Source organism: Mus musculus, chromosome 6 (assembly GCF_000001635.26).
Source record: "Mus musculus strain C57BL/6J chromosome 6, GRCm38.p6 C57BL/6J".
In the NCBI taxonomy this organism is placed as follows: Eukaryota; Metazoa; Chordata; class Mammalia; order Rodentia; family Muridae; genus Mus; species Mus musculus.
The window spans coordinates 106,549,725-106,565,253 of NC_000072.6; the positions used below are offsets into that span (position 1 = coordinate 106,549,725).

Genomic DNA, 15,529 nt, shown 5'->3' on the forward strand with positions numbered 1-15,529 from the left:
GACAGACAGACAGAGGCAGAGAGAGACAGAGAAACAAAGAGAGATGGCGACAGAGACACAGAGTCAGACAGTGATAAAGAGACAGAAGGAGAGACAGAGAAAGACAAAGTGGAGAAGCAAGAGAGAGAGGGAGGAAGGGAAGGAGATAACAAGGGTGGGAGGGAGGGAGAAAGGGATGGAGGGAGAATGCTGTGTTATAGACCAAACCAGTAACTGTCAGATAAGGGAACCATGTTAGCATACATAATCAGGAAACTTGCCAAATGCAGCTTTTTTTGTTTTGTTTCTTTCCCTATTGCTTCTCTTAAATTTTTAAAGTTTTGTCCATTTGAAGGTGTAATAAATTTTTTAAGAGGATCCTCCACAGGGGGCTAAGAATGTTTCTATCTTGATCTTCATGTTGGAGGATACAAAATCCATCAAGTTATATATCCGTAGAGAAGTTGCACTTTATCATATATAAATCATGAATTAAATTTTAATAACCCATTCAAATGTACAGTGCTGCATGGTTTCCATCAGAAAAAAAAATTTAGCTCCTGTCTCTGATGATCTATACTAAGTAACTATCACAGAAAGAAAAAAAGCCGATGTGCTTCTTCCTTCCATAATAATTTGTTATTTTTCTATATTTTCTCTAGCTGAAAGTCCAGATTTTTCCCGAACACTCTTAAAAAGAGTAACACTTGTCAAAGTGGGAGGTGAAGTTGTCATTGAGTGCAAGCCAAAAGCATCCCCAAGACCTGTCTACACCTGGAGAAAGGGAAGAGAAATATTAAGAGAAAATGAAAGGTACTGTGTTGAAATATTTTAAATATTTTATTTAACTTGTGATAAATTATCTTTCTGTAATACCTCAGCAAATAATCAAATCCAGAAGGTATATAAGACAATGGTAACTCTGACCTCCATGTTTCTCCTCCTCTTTCCCCTCCTCTTCCTCTTCCCCTTCCTCCTCCTCCCATCCTCCTTCTCCTCCTCTTCCTCCTCCTCCTCCTCCTTCATATTCTTCTTCTTTATATAGAATAGAGTTTATTCATGGCATGGGGAGTGAGTTAAGAGGGTAGTAGAGGCAGAGAAAGGGAAAGGGAGAGAGAGAAAGGGAAGTGAAGAGGAAGGGAGGGGAGGAAGAGAAGAGAAGAGAAGAGAAGAGAAGAGAAGAGAAGAGAAGAGAAGAGAAGAGAAGAGAAGAGAAGAGAAGAGAAGAGAAGAGAAGAGAAGAGAAGAGAAGAGAAGAGAAGAGAAGAGAGAGAAGAGAAGGGAAATTGAGGCTGGCCATGAGCACAAGAGGGGTAGGGAAGGGAATGGGAAAGGGAGAGCAAGAGCAAGAGAAAAGCAAGAGAGCATGTGTCTTTTCTTTATATCAGTGTACTAGAAAGCCTTCCAAGCACACAGAGATTTCATGAGCTGCAGGTGAGCAGCTAAATATACACTTTAAGCCTAAACTTTTTCTGTGTACACCTACCCATTGTAATTCCTTGGCTTAGTCAAGTCAGTGTAGTACCAAACCATGACAACTCTTCAAGTATTTGGCAATATCTGTTGTGCCTCCTGCTGTTATGTAAGCGGCCTCTAGCCTATGGTTTTGTGTGATTGGTCATTATTTCATTCGTATCTCTTCATGGCACCAGATTTGTTGAAATATCTAAATTAGTTGCCTCTGCTTCCTATAATACATGAATTGCATTCAGAAAGCATATTGTTTAAAGGATGCAAATTTGTATGGGTTACTTGGAGTTTGACATCAGAGCTTACCAAGTAACACATACCTCCAAGACCTTGTCTTAGCTGTCACCCCTGTAAAATATCCTCTACTCCTTTCTGTAATATATTCGATCTGTTGGAAAAGGGTAATTATGCATGAGCCTGTGTTTGTCACCCATAAGACAGGATTTACCAGGTGTATACATAATGATTTTAATTGATGTTAAAGGGCAAGTATTCATAGATCCAATAAGGAAGCGTTTAAAAATGTGTGTATCTACCCTTTACACCTGTACACCTTCACATTTGCATATACAAATTAGATCACTGCACTGATGATGTTGTTCACTTTAATAGTTTTATAAACAAACAGTATGGTTTCTAAGTGATATATATCCACACACATATTAGCTTCACAATAGACATTTCTGATTCCTGATACATTAAGGAAGCAAGCCAGTGAATACCGAAATGACACTCAAATTTTAAGGCAAATCTGTAAATTGAAAGCAAATAGCTTTTATTGTTATTAGCATATATTAATTATATATAATAGAATTTATTGTGCCATTTTTACATATGCATATTATTTATTTTAATTGTATTCACCCCTTACCTTCTCTTGTCCTCCTCCACTATCGTAGGTTCCCTTTTTCTCCCTATATAATCTCCCTTCTGATTTTATATCTTGATTTTTGCTTTTCAGTGATCCAATGAATTCAGTTAGGGTTCCTTATAGGAGCATGGACCAGTGACTACACCACTGAAGAAAATGTCTCTTTCTCCCCCCAGCAACCATGAACAGCCCATAACTCCTAAAGGAGTGGGGCCTCACGGGGCCCACCTCTTTCCATAATATAATATCAGTATAGTAGCTTTATCTTACCTACAAGACAGTACCCATGTTATTGCACACTTTGGATTTTCTGCCCCCTCTTCCTTTATGCTTTATTAACTTTAAAAGAGATGATATAGATGACCCACTGAGGTCTGAGCATTCAGCAGTAACTTGTTCTTAGCGCTTACATCAGTACGAATCCAAACAGAAAGCACTAATTATGGCAAAAAGAAGCTTCTCTTACCAAACATGACTGCACTGCTGGTCTATGGACAATAAGACAAATATTTGGAAGGCACTTTGACAGGTATATTGTGTCCATTTATCAATATGACAGTAGAAGAAAACAGGGTTTCTTATTGAAACACAGGGAGCAATCCATTCTGCCTTAGTGTCTCTCAAAATGTGCTCTGTGAGATTACATATAATAGTCACATATTTTTAAATATAATTGAATTATAACGAGTATACACCATGTGCATTGCTTAGAATAAAGCTGCATTTTTTAAGGTTTACAATCATTGGACAGAGGTGCGGGACCCCTATGGAAGAGTTAGGGGAAGGACTGAAGGAACTGAAGGGGACTGCAACCCCATAGGAAGAACAACAGTATCAACTAACCAGGACCCCTCAGAGCTCCCAGAGACTAAGCCACCAACCAAATACCATACATGGGCTGATCTGTGGCCCCCACTGTATATTGTCTTACCTCAGTGGGAATGGATGTGCTTAGTCCTGTAGCAACTAGATGCCCCAAGGAAGGGAGATGCTAATGGGAAGAGGTGGAATTGGATGGGTAGGTATGGGAGCATCCTCTCAGAAGCAAAAGGGAGAGGAAATGGGCTGAAGAACTCGTGGAGGGGGACCAGGAAGGGGGCAACATTTGGAATGTAAATAAATAAGGCAATTAATAAAAATTAAGATTGTTTAAGGATATAACATTAAGAGAATGATATGGTGCTAAAGAAGGCTCTTGCAGAGTGCCTCAGTTCCACATTCAGCATCCATGTCTGGTGGCACACAGCCTCAACTCTAGCTTCAGAGTATCTGATGCCCCTTTTGGGCCTCCATATCTCCATCCACACATACACAGGTAACACACACACCCACAGAGAGAGAGAGAGAGACAGAGACAGAGAGACGAAGACAGAGAGACAGAGACAGAGGGAGACAGAGAAATAAAATGAAATATACATAAATAAAATGCTCTATAAAATGAGACTTAAATACACATCAAAACCATGAATGAAGTTTGAGAAATTATTGAGGACCAATCTAGAGAGTACACTATGCTAGTATAGAGAGTGCACTATGCTAGTATAGAGAGTACCCTATGCTAGTATAGAGAGTACACTATGCTAGAATAGAGAGTACACTATGCTAGTATGGAGAGTACACTATGCTAGTATAGAGAGTACACTATGCTAGTATAGAGAGTGCACTATGCTAGTATAGAGAGTACACTATGCTAGTATAGAGAGTACCCTATGCTAGTATAGAGAGTGCACTATGCTAGTATAGAGAGTGCACTATGCTAGTATAGAGAGTACCCTATGCTAGTATAAAGAGTGCACTATGCTAGTATAGAGAGTACCCTATGCTAGTATAGAGAGTACACTATGCTAGTATAGAGAGTACACTATGCTAGTATGGAGAGTACACTATGCTAGTATAGAGAGTACACTATGCTAGTATGGAGAGTACACTATGCTAGTATAGAGAGTGCACTATGCTAGTATAGAGAGTGCACTATGCTAGTATAGAGAGTACACTATGCTAGTATAGAGAGTGCACTATGCTAGTATAGAGAGTGCACTATGCTAGTATAGAGAGTACACTATGCTAGTATAGAGAGTACACTATGCTAGTATAGAGAGTACACTATGCTAGTATAGAGAGTACCCTATGCTAGTATAGAGAGTGCACTATGCTAGTATAGAGAGTGCACTATGCTAGTATAGAGAGTGCACTATGCTAGTATAGAGAGTACACTATGCTAGTATAGAGAGTACCCTATGCTAGTATAGAGAGTACACTATGCTAGTATAGAGAGTGCACTATGCTAGTCTAGAGAGTACACTATGCTAGTATAGAGAGTATACTATGCTAGTATAGAGAGTGCACTATGCTAGTATAGAGAGTGCCCTATGCTAGTATAGAGAGTGCACTATGCTAGTATAGAGAGTGCACTATGCTAGTATAGAGAGTACACTATGCTAGTATAGAGAGTGCACTATGCTAGTATAGAGAGTACACTATGCTAGTATAGAGAGTACACTATGCTAGTATAGAGAGTACACTATGCTAATATAGAGAGTACCCTATGCTAGTATAGAGAGTGCACTATGCTAGTATAGAGAGTACACTATGCTAGTATAGAGAGTATCCTATGCTAGTATAGAGAGTACACTATGCTAGTATAGAGAGTACACTATGCTAGTATAGAGAGTGCACTATGCTAGTATAGAGAGTGCACTATGCTAGTATAGAGAGTACACTATGCTAGTATAGAGAGTGCACTATGCTAGTATAGAGAGTGCACTATGCTAGTATAGAGAATACCCTATGCTAGTATAGAGAGTGCACTATGCTAGTATAGAGAGTGCACTATGCTAGTATAGAGAGTACACTATGCTAGTATAGAGAGTGCACTATGCTAGTATAGAGAGTACCCTATGCTAGTATAGAGAGTACACTATGCTAGTATAGAGAGTACACTATGCTAGTATAGAGAGTACCCTATGCTGGTATAGAGAGTACACTATGCTGGTATAGAGAGTGCACTATGCTAGTCTAGAGAGTCCACTATGCTGGTATAGAGAGTGCACTATGCTAGTATAGAGAGTGCACTATGCTAGTATAGAGAGTGCACTATGCTAGTATAGAGAGTGCACTATGCTAGTATAGAGAGTACCCTATGCTAGTATAGAGAGTGCACTATGCTAGTATAGAGAGTGCACTATGCTAGTATAGAGAGTGCACTATGCTAGTATAGAGAGTGCACTATGCTAGTATAGAGAGTGCACTATGCTAGTATAGAGAGTGCACTATGCTAGTGGAGAGTACACTATGCTAGTATAAGAAGCCATGGTGATCTAAAAAAAAGCACAATACATATCAGCAAAGATCTGTTGGTGGCTCTGCTCTCCTACAAGTATTACCTCAGAAGACTGGCTCTTTCTGTAGCTTTACTGCTGCATAATAAAAAGGGTCAAATGCATGGCCTTTTAGTGTTTCAGGCCGGAAATGAAGAAACTTTGTGTTCACTGATACTACACTCATCTAAACAAGCCAGCGCCACCTTAAAGAAAAATATAATCTTGCTATATACCCACAAGAAAAGAAACAACCATGCACACCTATTTATACGTGCCATCTCACTATTTTAGATGGCATTAATGGTAGCTTAGTACCACTAAAGCTTAGTACCATTAGAGCTTAACTACTTTCTTATAACTGATTTAATTTTCTCTTAGAAAATAGTATATTATTGTGCCAGTTTCTCTAGGATAAATACATTGGATATATGATTTCCACCATTATACTTACTACAAAGTTTTCTCTGTTCAAGTTGGGTTGGTTTCATTTATAGACATCAAGGATGCTTTCACATTCCTTAAACACAGAAAATGTATTTCAGCTGAAGATACTCCCTGCTGTTACTTAGTTCTTGCTATTTATCACCTCCACCTCCAGTGTCACCAGGCTGGTCCCAAAGCATCAATATTAGCACATCATCTCCATATGGGAGCTCTGTTCTCATGTCTCTGCGACATTCTTTTCATGGGTATCAAGTAGAATGGATTTGGTCATGTAGATTCTCTCAAATCCAGCCAAGTGGAACATAAAGGAGACATCCTTGCCCCATAGCCACATGAAGATGAAAGTCGGGTTGTTAGACCATTCCAATTTTCAGGAGACAAGAGATACCTAGAGTACTTTTTCTTTCTTTCTTTTTTTTGAAATTCTGATTCTTAGAAACAAAAGACCACTTCTTTTTAACATGTTAATACAATCATAACTCATGAGTCCCATGAGTCCCATGAATCTATACAGCAAGTTGGTTGCATGCTTTTAATCTCCAAGTAAAATACTTGCCCTGTTGAATACTTCATACAGTTTAAAGAGCTAGACATCAAACAAACCTAACTGTTGTTTCCTCATTGGCAAAAATAAATGCTATTTTTCTCTTTTTTTCTGATAGAAATGGAAGATAATTAAGTGGACAAATGAACAAAATCAATCATAAGTGTTATTTGTAAACAAAAAATTATAATCCATATTTTAGGAGAAGATTGAGATAGTGGACTAATATAAAGGGTAATTAGTATTGAGTAATAATTTCTAACATACTGCCTTATTAGCCTTAATTCTCTACTGAGACTAGACTCTTCACAATCAAATAGTGAAGTTTTTAACCTTTGAATACAAATTATTAATCCCTTAATTACAAAGCACTGGTGTAACTACACCAAGACAAAACTTCATTATCTATCATCATATTTTATTAACGTTCGTCCTAAATCCAATTTTATTTTTTAAAGACTTGGTCAGATCATGCTTATCAATTGCTAGTTAATTCCAGCTTCAACTGCTTAGCTGTCTGTTAATGAGTTTGCCATAAAAGCATAAGGAGGAACATGAAGCAAACACAGCATCTTTTATCTTAAAGTCAGATGATAGTGGCTGTGTTAGTTCAGTGGCTAGATCCTCAGAATTACTGGTTTAACATCAGTAAGTTAATTGCTTTAAATGTATAGTTATAAAATTATTATTTCTATTTGTTTATGAATTTAAAACATATTAACTTTGCTTTACTTAAATTAACCCAACCACCCAAATTAAAGTTGAAAAAGTAAAATAATTGTTTAGCTTTGCTCCAGGGTAGACCCCACATCCATACGTCCATGGAACGTTTCCTATTTTCTTATACGTTCCCCAAGCTATTAACGTTAGTGATATCAGATGTTTAGAACAGTCTCACTATTTCAGTCCTCGGGAGGGACCGCTCGTCACCATGGAAATAGTCCCAATCATTTGGATGAATTGAGCAATTAAGCTTACTAACTGAAGAAAGTTGATTATTTTGTTTACTTTTAGTTTTTCGACAGAAGGCCCTTGAGGCAAGTAAGATTGGTTTTATGCTGTAACAAAAACATCAATATGCAGAAGTAGTAGAACCATTAATAACCTAAACTCCTAGAATTTTAAATACAAGGATAACCATTATATCCGTTGGGATGGACCTTTATGATTTTAAGGTAGACTAATCTCTAACCAGGTTAAGTACTAAAGTGAATTTTCTAGCTGCCTACTTGAGAATATGATGTGTAGCCTGTGACTCTAAGCATAGCTCGTGATAAACCATCAGAACTGTCTGTCATGCTTGTTTGTGTCTCTTCAGCATCCCTATTTACCTTGGTTCTATTCACCAATAAACTGTTTTCTATTGGTACTATGAGGGTCACCATTAGTTGTAAGTTTGCCCTATATCCCAAGTGGTCACAGACATTCCAGAATAGATTCACTGGGTCACAACTAAGCCTGCCTTGGTTTGAGTTCTTCTCTGAAGCATGTGTACTCAAGGAGTATCCGATTACCTTTTGGGCCGATTGGGGGAATATGGGTCAGGTGATTATATTCGAAAGCATATGGAGAAAAGCCCCCTTCAACCACTTAGACCAATGATTCTCAACCTTCCTAATGCTGTGACCCTCTAATACAGATCCTCATGCTGTGGTGACCCCCAACTATAAAATTACTTTTGTTGCTCCTTCATAAATCTAATTTTGCTACTGCCAACGAGATTTGTCAAGGAGGTCACAACCCAGAGGTTGAGAACCACTGACATAGACTGAGAGTGATATACAAGGTTTACTAAAAAAATCTAGCTGTGACTGCAAAACCTGAGAAATCAGGATGGGTAGACACCGTTGCCAAATGCCTCCTCCTACAATCCCTACAGATCCCATCTCTCATCCAGAACAAGAATCCACACGAGATTTATCCTTCATCAGTTCCCAGATACTTCTAATGATGGAGACCCAGCTAGACAACAAATGATATTCCCAGTGCCATCCGCTCACTTTTGGTTCTGCTTTCTGAAGCTATATTAACAAAATCTAATCCCTTTTTACTTCTCTCCCCTTTTCTCCTTGTATACTTACTGGAAATCTACTCTCACTGCTTCTTCTAGATCTTCTCCAAGCTCGAATATCCCATTTCTTCCTGATGTTCTTCATACGATAGAGTTTGTCACCCCCTGCCCTGCATCATGTTGGTCATTTCTTTGAATGTCTTCTTCAAAGTATATCACCGTAAATTAAAGGCATCATTCATGAGGAAAAGAAGCCCTTTATTCATCAATACAGAGAACAATAGTAATTATTCCTCACAGACCTCTCCAAGAGGGAAAAAATTGTTTAGTGAACTTAGATTAGTAAAACAGGGGAGTACATAAGTCATCTTAGAAAATTGCTTCCTGTAAATAGTTACTTTCAAAAATAACCTATTGTTTAAAAGGTAAGTATGGATGTTTGAAAAGTTCACCTAGAAGAAATAGTTTGCTTCCTACTGATGCTGGGAAAGAAATGAAGGGAATGTTTGTTGTGTTTTATAAAAATAGAGAAGGAATATGTTTTGGTGGATGTGTAGTCAGGTATGGGGAAAGGGTGTGCCTCTGTGGGCCCATGCTGAGGCATCCCTTCACCCTGAGGGACCAGCCACATGGTATAGTATAGAATAGAGTTTATTCAGCGCATGGGGAGGGGAGTTGAGAGGGTAGTAGAGACAGAAAGGAAGAGAGAGAGAGAGCAGAGGAGTAGAGGCCGGTCATGAGCACCTGGAGGGGGCAGAATAGGGAGAGAGGAGGAAGGGACAGGATGAGAGAACAGAGTGAGAGCAAGAAGGCAAGAGAGAGCAGAGGGGCAAGCAGCCCCTTTAATAGTGAGTCATTTAATAGTGCCAGGTAACTGTGGGAGGAGCTAACAATGTTACTCTCGTTAACAATGTATACATAAAGACTTAGTCATAGTCACATTTGAACATTCTACCCCCTCCTCACTTTCTCATAGACAAGTGATACACTATGTAAAATTAATAGATGATAACTAGGTATAGGTAGGCCAATGAATAGCATAGAAGAGAGTCTCAAAATATAGCCTAAATATCAGAGGTCTGGTTCTGGACAGCAGCATACATGCTCTGCTTATAACTACCCAATTCCATTCCCAGTCAATGATAAAGCATTCCTCGGGCATTTGCTATGTGCTAAACCTACTGCTTGGCACTGAGAATAGAAGGGAAAGATAGATAAAGCCAGTCCTCAAGATGCTCGTAGTCCACGACCAGGGTCCACGAGCAAGATCGCATGATTTTTTTCAGTAACTCTGAGGACTAGGTTATAAAGTTGATATATTAAGTGTTTAAAAGAAACACTGAAAAATGAAAGGCGGCAATAGATTGTAGAGATTTCAAGTTTATGTCTGAGGAACTTAGACTCGGACCTGAACACCCTCAATGGAATTGAAGGATTTTAATGTGGAGTTATGCCCAGTCGTGTGCATGCTATAGAAAGATTGTTTCATCAGCAGCCAGCAGCAAAAACCAGAGTGAAAGAAGGCAGTGAGTTCAGGAAGGCCAAAGACAGCAGCAGTCTGGGATGGAAATTGTGAGTGGCTGAATGGTATCAGTGTTCCTTGAATAAAGAGAGGAGACAGAAATATGGGCTAGAATTTAAGACCTTTATTGATACATTAAGTTGAAGGGTTGAGAAAGCAAGAGAAAAACAAAACAAAACATGGCCCCAAGGATCCATAATTAAACAGCAGATGAATGACGATATATTTGCTAAAATAGTGAATATTAAAAAAAAATGGGGCCTGGAGAGATGACTCTGTAGTTAGAAGTACATACTTCTTAGGCAGAGAACCCAGATTCAGTTGCCAGCATCTACATGGTGGTTTATAGCCTTCCATAACTCCAGGTGCAGGGGATCTGATGTTCTCTTCTGGCTTCCATGGGCACTAGGTTCACACATAGTATACAGCTTGGAATGGGTTCTTGGTTTAATTAACACCAATCTAGCATATGATTGTTGAAATCATCAACATTCTAAAATGGGCCTTACTAGGCTAGAACTCACCCTCGTGGGTTCTATTCCTTTTGAGATTTTAGGGGACAATACATTTTTGGCCTCTCAGGACTCCTCCAATCCATAATTTGTGGCCCCTTTCTTCTGTCTCCAAGTTAGCATAGGTGAGTCCTCCTTATATCTGTATGACCTTCTCTCATACCTTCCCATATCGTTTGGGAGGGCTGCTATATGTTCATCGGGCCTTTCCAATCTGTCACACTTTCATCTAGACCCCTGCCTGGTACTCAGTGGGTGCTTCCTGGCCATTTCCTGGTTGAAAATTGAAGCTGCCTGTGCCTGTGCTCCTGAAAGCGAAAGAGCATCGGGTGCCTAACTGTATGGAGCCTGTTCAAACTGCTGGAGCCCCTGTGTATATTCAATGGTGTCTGGTGATCTCACACGATCAGTGGCTAACTATGACTCTCTGCAGACTATGACTGAGCCCATGAACCTATGTACTGACATTTGGCCACTGCCAAAGGGATTTCTCATTTCCCACGAAGCCCTTTGTGTTTCCATGTTTGAGAGATAAGCAACCTTGCTTTCCGCCCAAACTTTATAGTTGATCCCTTCACCTCCCAGAGGCCCAACTGTTAAGGGGGAGGGTGTGGCATATCTGCAAAGCCAGGTATGGGAAAGATAGGGTCAAGTTAAGAGTAATAAATTGAATTCTCTCTCTAAAAATAAATAAATAAAAATAAAGAGATTCAACCAAATTACTCAAAGAGATATCTATCTGATTTAGCAGCCTACTGCCACTTTGGACAAAACATGTTTAGGTCACTATGGACCAGTTTTGAAGACAGACAGGAAAACCATGTTAAGCATTTAGAATTTTCAAAAGGCCGGGCGTGGTGGTGCACACCTTTAATCTCAGCACTTAGGAGGCAGAGGCAGGCGAATATCTGAGTTCGAGGCCAGCCTGGTCTACAGAGTGAGTTTCAGGACAGCCAGGGCTACACAGAGAAACCCCATCTCAGAAAAAAAAAAAAAAGAATTTTCACTATAGCTTATTGGAATGAAACACATATTTGGGGTTGCCTGCCCTATACAGCCTACCCTCTGAAGGCTAGCAAACTGTTAAAACACTCAACCCAAGTAGGAATAAAATCATGTTCACGTGTCTTTTTCGAGACACTGACATCTGCCTCCAAGGTGAAATCAGATCATGGCCTCAATTTGCCTGCCTTCCCCAAAGCATTTAAGAGAGTTGAAATTCATGTAAAACGTGGAAGGGAATCCCAGCACAGGGCTGTGAAACTCCACCTGTATGCAAGGTGTGAAACCCAGGTCTGAAGATGCCAAATGTGATGGCAGATATTTACCCACAAGGCCGATTGTGGGAGGGGAAGCTTATTGCTTGCGGGGATCCGTTTCTCTTCTGGAGGCAGAATGTCTATATATGTGCTCCTAATGAGAAACCTGCCCTCAGGATAGCTCGTACAGTTGCTGCAGAGCTACACTGTTCTGTTATTAGGGATTCTGCCCTAGGGAACAATTATGTTATTGCAATAATTAGAGGCAGTTCATCTCCATAATAATGGAAATCCTGCCTTGGAGGCAAAACAACATCAAAGCAACAGCAAGCACCGGTGGCTCTTCATGGAATCTGTTGCCCTGCTTGTTGACGGTACTATATCACTTTAATTTTTGCATGCACAGTTGTGGAAATAAACCTTATCCTGCTTCTTGCAAATCTAGTTCTGGAACATTCACCTGCTACCTCAGTTTGCCAGACTCGGAGCTACAGATAAGAAGCTTGGACACTTTTGGTCTTTAGCTCCTCTGTGCAGTTGTGAAAGGGTAGAGATTTCTTATAAATATTTCTTATGACACATTTGTTCATGGGTAGTCCTTTGGAAGACTCCATACATTTAGCACAGCAGTCTTCTCTACCTTAATGTAGTACAACATATAATATCATGGTCAGGAGTGAATATACCTTCTGACCACACTAAGACAGTGACCACCTGAGACGGGTCTGACCCCTTGTTTGTCTCAACCTGCTGAGTATTGGCTAGGTCTTAAACATATATACAGAACTCATAGGGGGAACCGTAAAATCAGGTCCTCAACCTAAAAGCAATCCTTGTTTTATTTTAAAAATGTCCTTTGCAGTGTTTCCTACATGAATGTTCTCTTTGCTAGCCAGAGAGAGCCCTCTGCCCCTTTCCTCATTTTCAATCTGTGTATTAACCTTAAAACTGTTAAACCTCTTAACAGCTTTCACTGGGACCAACCCTCACCCAGGGTTTTCTAAACGCTGAAGCATCCCACATCAGACTTCTGATTAATTCATTTTAATAAATGCCTGTCACGTCTCTCATTCCCCCTCTGTTCGACAAATATTTAATATGATAGACATAATGTCATTGAAATCAGGGTTCTGTGGATGACATAAAATGAGAGAATAAAAAAAAATTTCTGCAGTCATTTAAAGGGCAAAGACTATTCATCCTGTTTTTGTAGAAACTTTGTTTATAGATGTGATGAGCTAGTATTCATTTCTTCTCACAGGCTGCAAAGGTTGAGAAGAGACATGTAATGACATGGTCTTACAGCACACAGGTAGCCCCTTGTATTGTGCCTAGAATGCTGTAGGTACTCAGTATCTTCATTGGTATGAGTAAACCAGCTCCTACAATTGGAATATGGTATCTCCCCCACGGTGTTTAAATACTGGGCTGCCAGCTGATGGCACTGTTTGAGGAGATTATGGCATCTTTCTATTTTGAGGCTTGGAAGGATGGCAGTGGGTTACTAGGGGAGGGTAAACTTTAGCCCTGCTTCTGGCCTGAGTTCTCTGGCCCTTGAGCCACTAATATGTATGGAGCCCTACCTTCATGTTAACCATTGATGCAGATATGAATCCTGCTATGCCTCCCCTGCCCTGATAGAAGGAAACCACAGGCTAAGATAAATAGCTCACTCCCTTAGGTTGTTTCTGTCGGGTGATCCATTACAGCAATCCGAAAAATTAACCACTAAAACAGCCAGACAAAAGCGTTTGCTTCTTGGAGGGAATTGATGAAGGTAAGGGATGGAATATTTAAGTATAAGGGGTAGTGTTTAAAAACATATTTTATTTGAAAGGAAATAGAATATTTTTACTGGAAATAAGGCTGGGATATTTTTGAACCCGGTATAAAAAACAAACAAACAAACAAAAACAACAACAACAAAAGCAAACAAAAAACACAGTGTGAAAAACATGAGCTTATATTTCACTGAGGACCAGACAGGGTTCAGGAAGGTGCTGCTATGCCTCTCTACACTTCCTTTAAGGAGCATCCTATCTTTAGTCATTTGAATTTGGCAGCAGTATTCAGAGAGTGTGTTGTGACTCACTGTGCACCCAACCAGGAAATCACCTGGCTTCCTAGGGGCAGAATTTCTCCATCTTGTCAGCAAAGACCCAGGTGTACTTCCCAAGTATAGCACTGAATATTAATACTGTTAGCTGTACCAACACTAACAGAGATATACAAAGTCTCAGGCTGAGGAGGTGGCTTAGCTGGTAAGAGTTCTTGATATACAATGGCCTGAGACAGCACTTATATATAAAGCTGGACTTGGCCACACACATGCCTATGACCCCCATTCCTCTTGGAAGCAAAGGTAGGAGAATTACTATGGTTTATTAGCCACCTCTCTCGATATATGTTCAACGAGACACACTATCTCAAAATAACAAGGCAAACAATAATAGAGCATGCCATCTGATATCTTCCTCTGACTTCTCTACCAGTGTATAGCACGAACATCCACATATACATTCACATATACATCATATACATATATAAATACACATGCATCATATACATACCATATATACATATACATTCATATGTCCATTCACATACATCATATACACGTCTTATGCATTTACACATTCACATATACATGCAAACATACATACACTACACACATGATATATATACACGCATACGCATGTGTGTGTATGGGTACATTCATGCACTATATATGAGTGTACATCACATGGGTACATATGTGTAGGTGTGAGTGTGTGCGTGTCTGTGTGTGTGTCCAAACCCTAATTTTTTCACAAATCCTGAGATGGACCCAGAAGACTGTGGATATTTTGTGTTTTCTAGGTGAGCCTGTTTAAGTTCCCCCCATATCCTCAGGGTATCCCCATGTCTAGATGAGCATTTCTCAACCTGTGGGTCACAACCCCTTTAGGGTCACATATTAAATATCCTGCATATCAGATATTTATACTACTATTCATAACAGTAGCAAAATTACAGTTATAAAGTAGCAACAAAATAACTTTGTGGTTGGGGATCACCACAGCATGAGGAACTGTATTAAAGGGTCAATGTACTAGGGAGGTTGGGGACCACTATCCTAGAGCATCTCTCCCACCTCACTCACTCTCAATACTATCTCCTCAGTCACCCTGGTTTTCTTTTGTTTTCTCAAACAGCTGTTTTGTCCAGGCAAAAATAGGATATCTCCTCATAATATGCTCTTTCCCAGACAGAAAATAGAGTCCACAAGCTGGGCACCACCCTCTACTCATGTCTGTATAGTCTGAAACCTGGGAAATGAATCTGAAGGAAAACAGCATTCTGGGGCACCCAATAGTTGCATTGGTGTTAAAATGTCTGTGTCTACACATGACATGTTATCAAAGGCAACTATGCACATACATCACTTAACCGTCCATGGCAATTTCCACACCAGAAGGACAAAGTTGACTGATTACAACAGATAGTCAGCTCCCAGAGTTGACTGTCTGGTCCTTTACAGGAGAAAGTTTCCCAAAGCCCATCTGTCTAACAGACAGAGCCCAGGAAAGCATCCTCAGGGCCGCATGCCCCTCCCCA

At 39.8% G+C, this 15,529-nt stretch overlaps 1 protein-coding gene across 10 annotated transcripts in view; it reads left to right on the top strand.

Annotated features, from left to right (window-relative positions):
* The window catches only part of Cntn4 (contactin 4), a 1,022,510-nt gene that overhangs the window by 872,093 nt on the left and 134,888 nt on the right, over positions 1-15,529 (top strand). For all 10 annotated transcript variants that reach the window (XM_006506197.3, XM_006506196.3, XM_006506198.3 and 7 more), the window contains one exon: positions 642-792. In XM_006506197.3, coding sequence (XP_006506260.1) covers positions 642-792 — 151 coding nt within the window. The remainder of the gene's footprint in view (positions 1-641; positions 793-15,529) is intronic.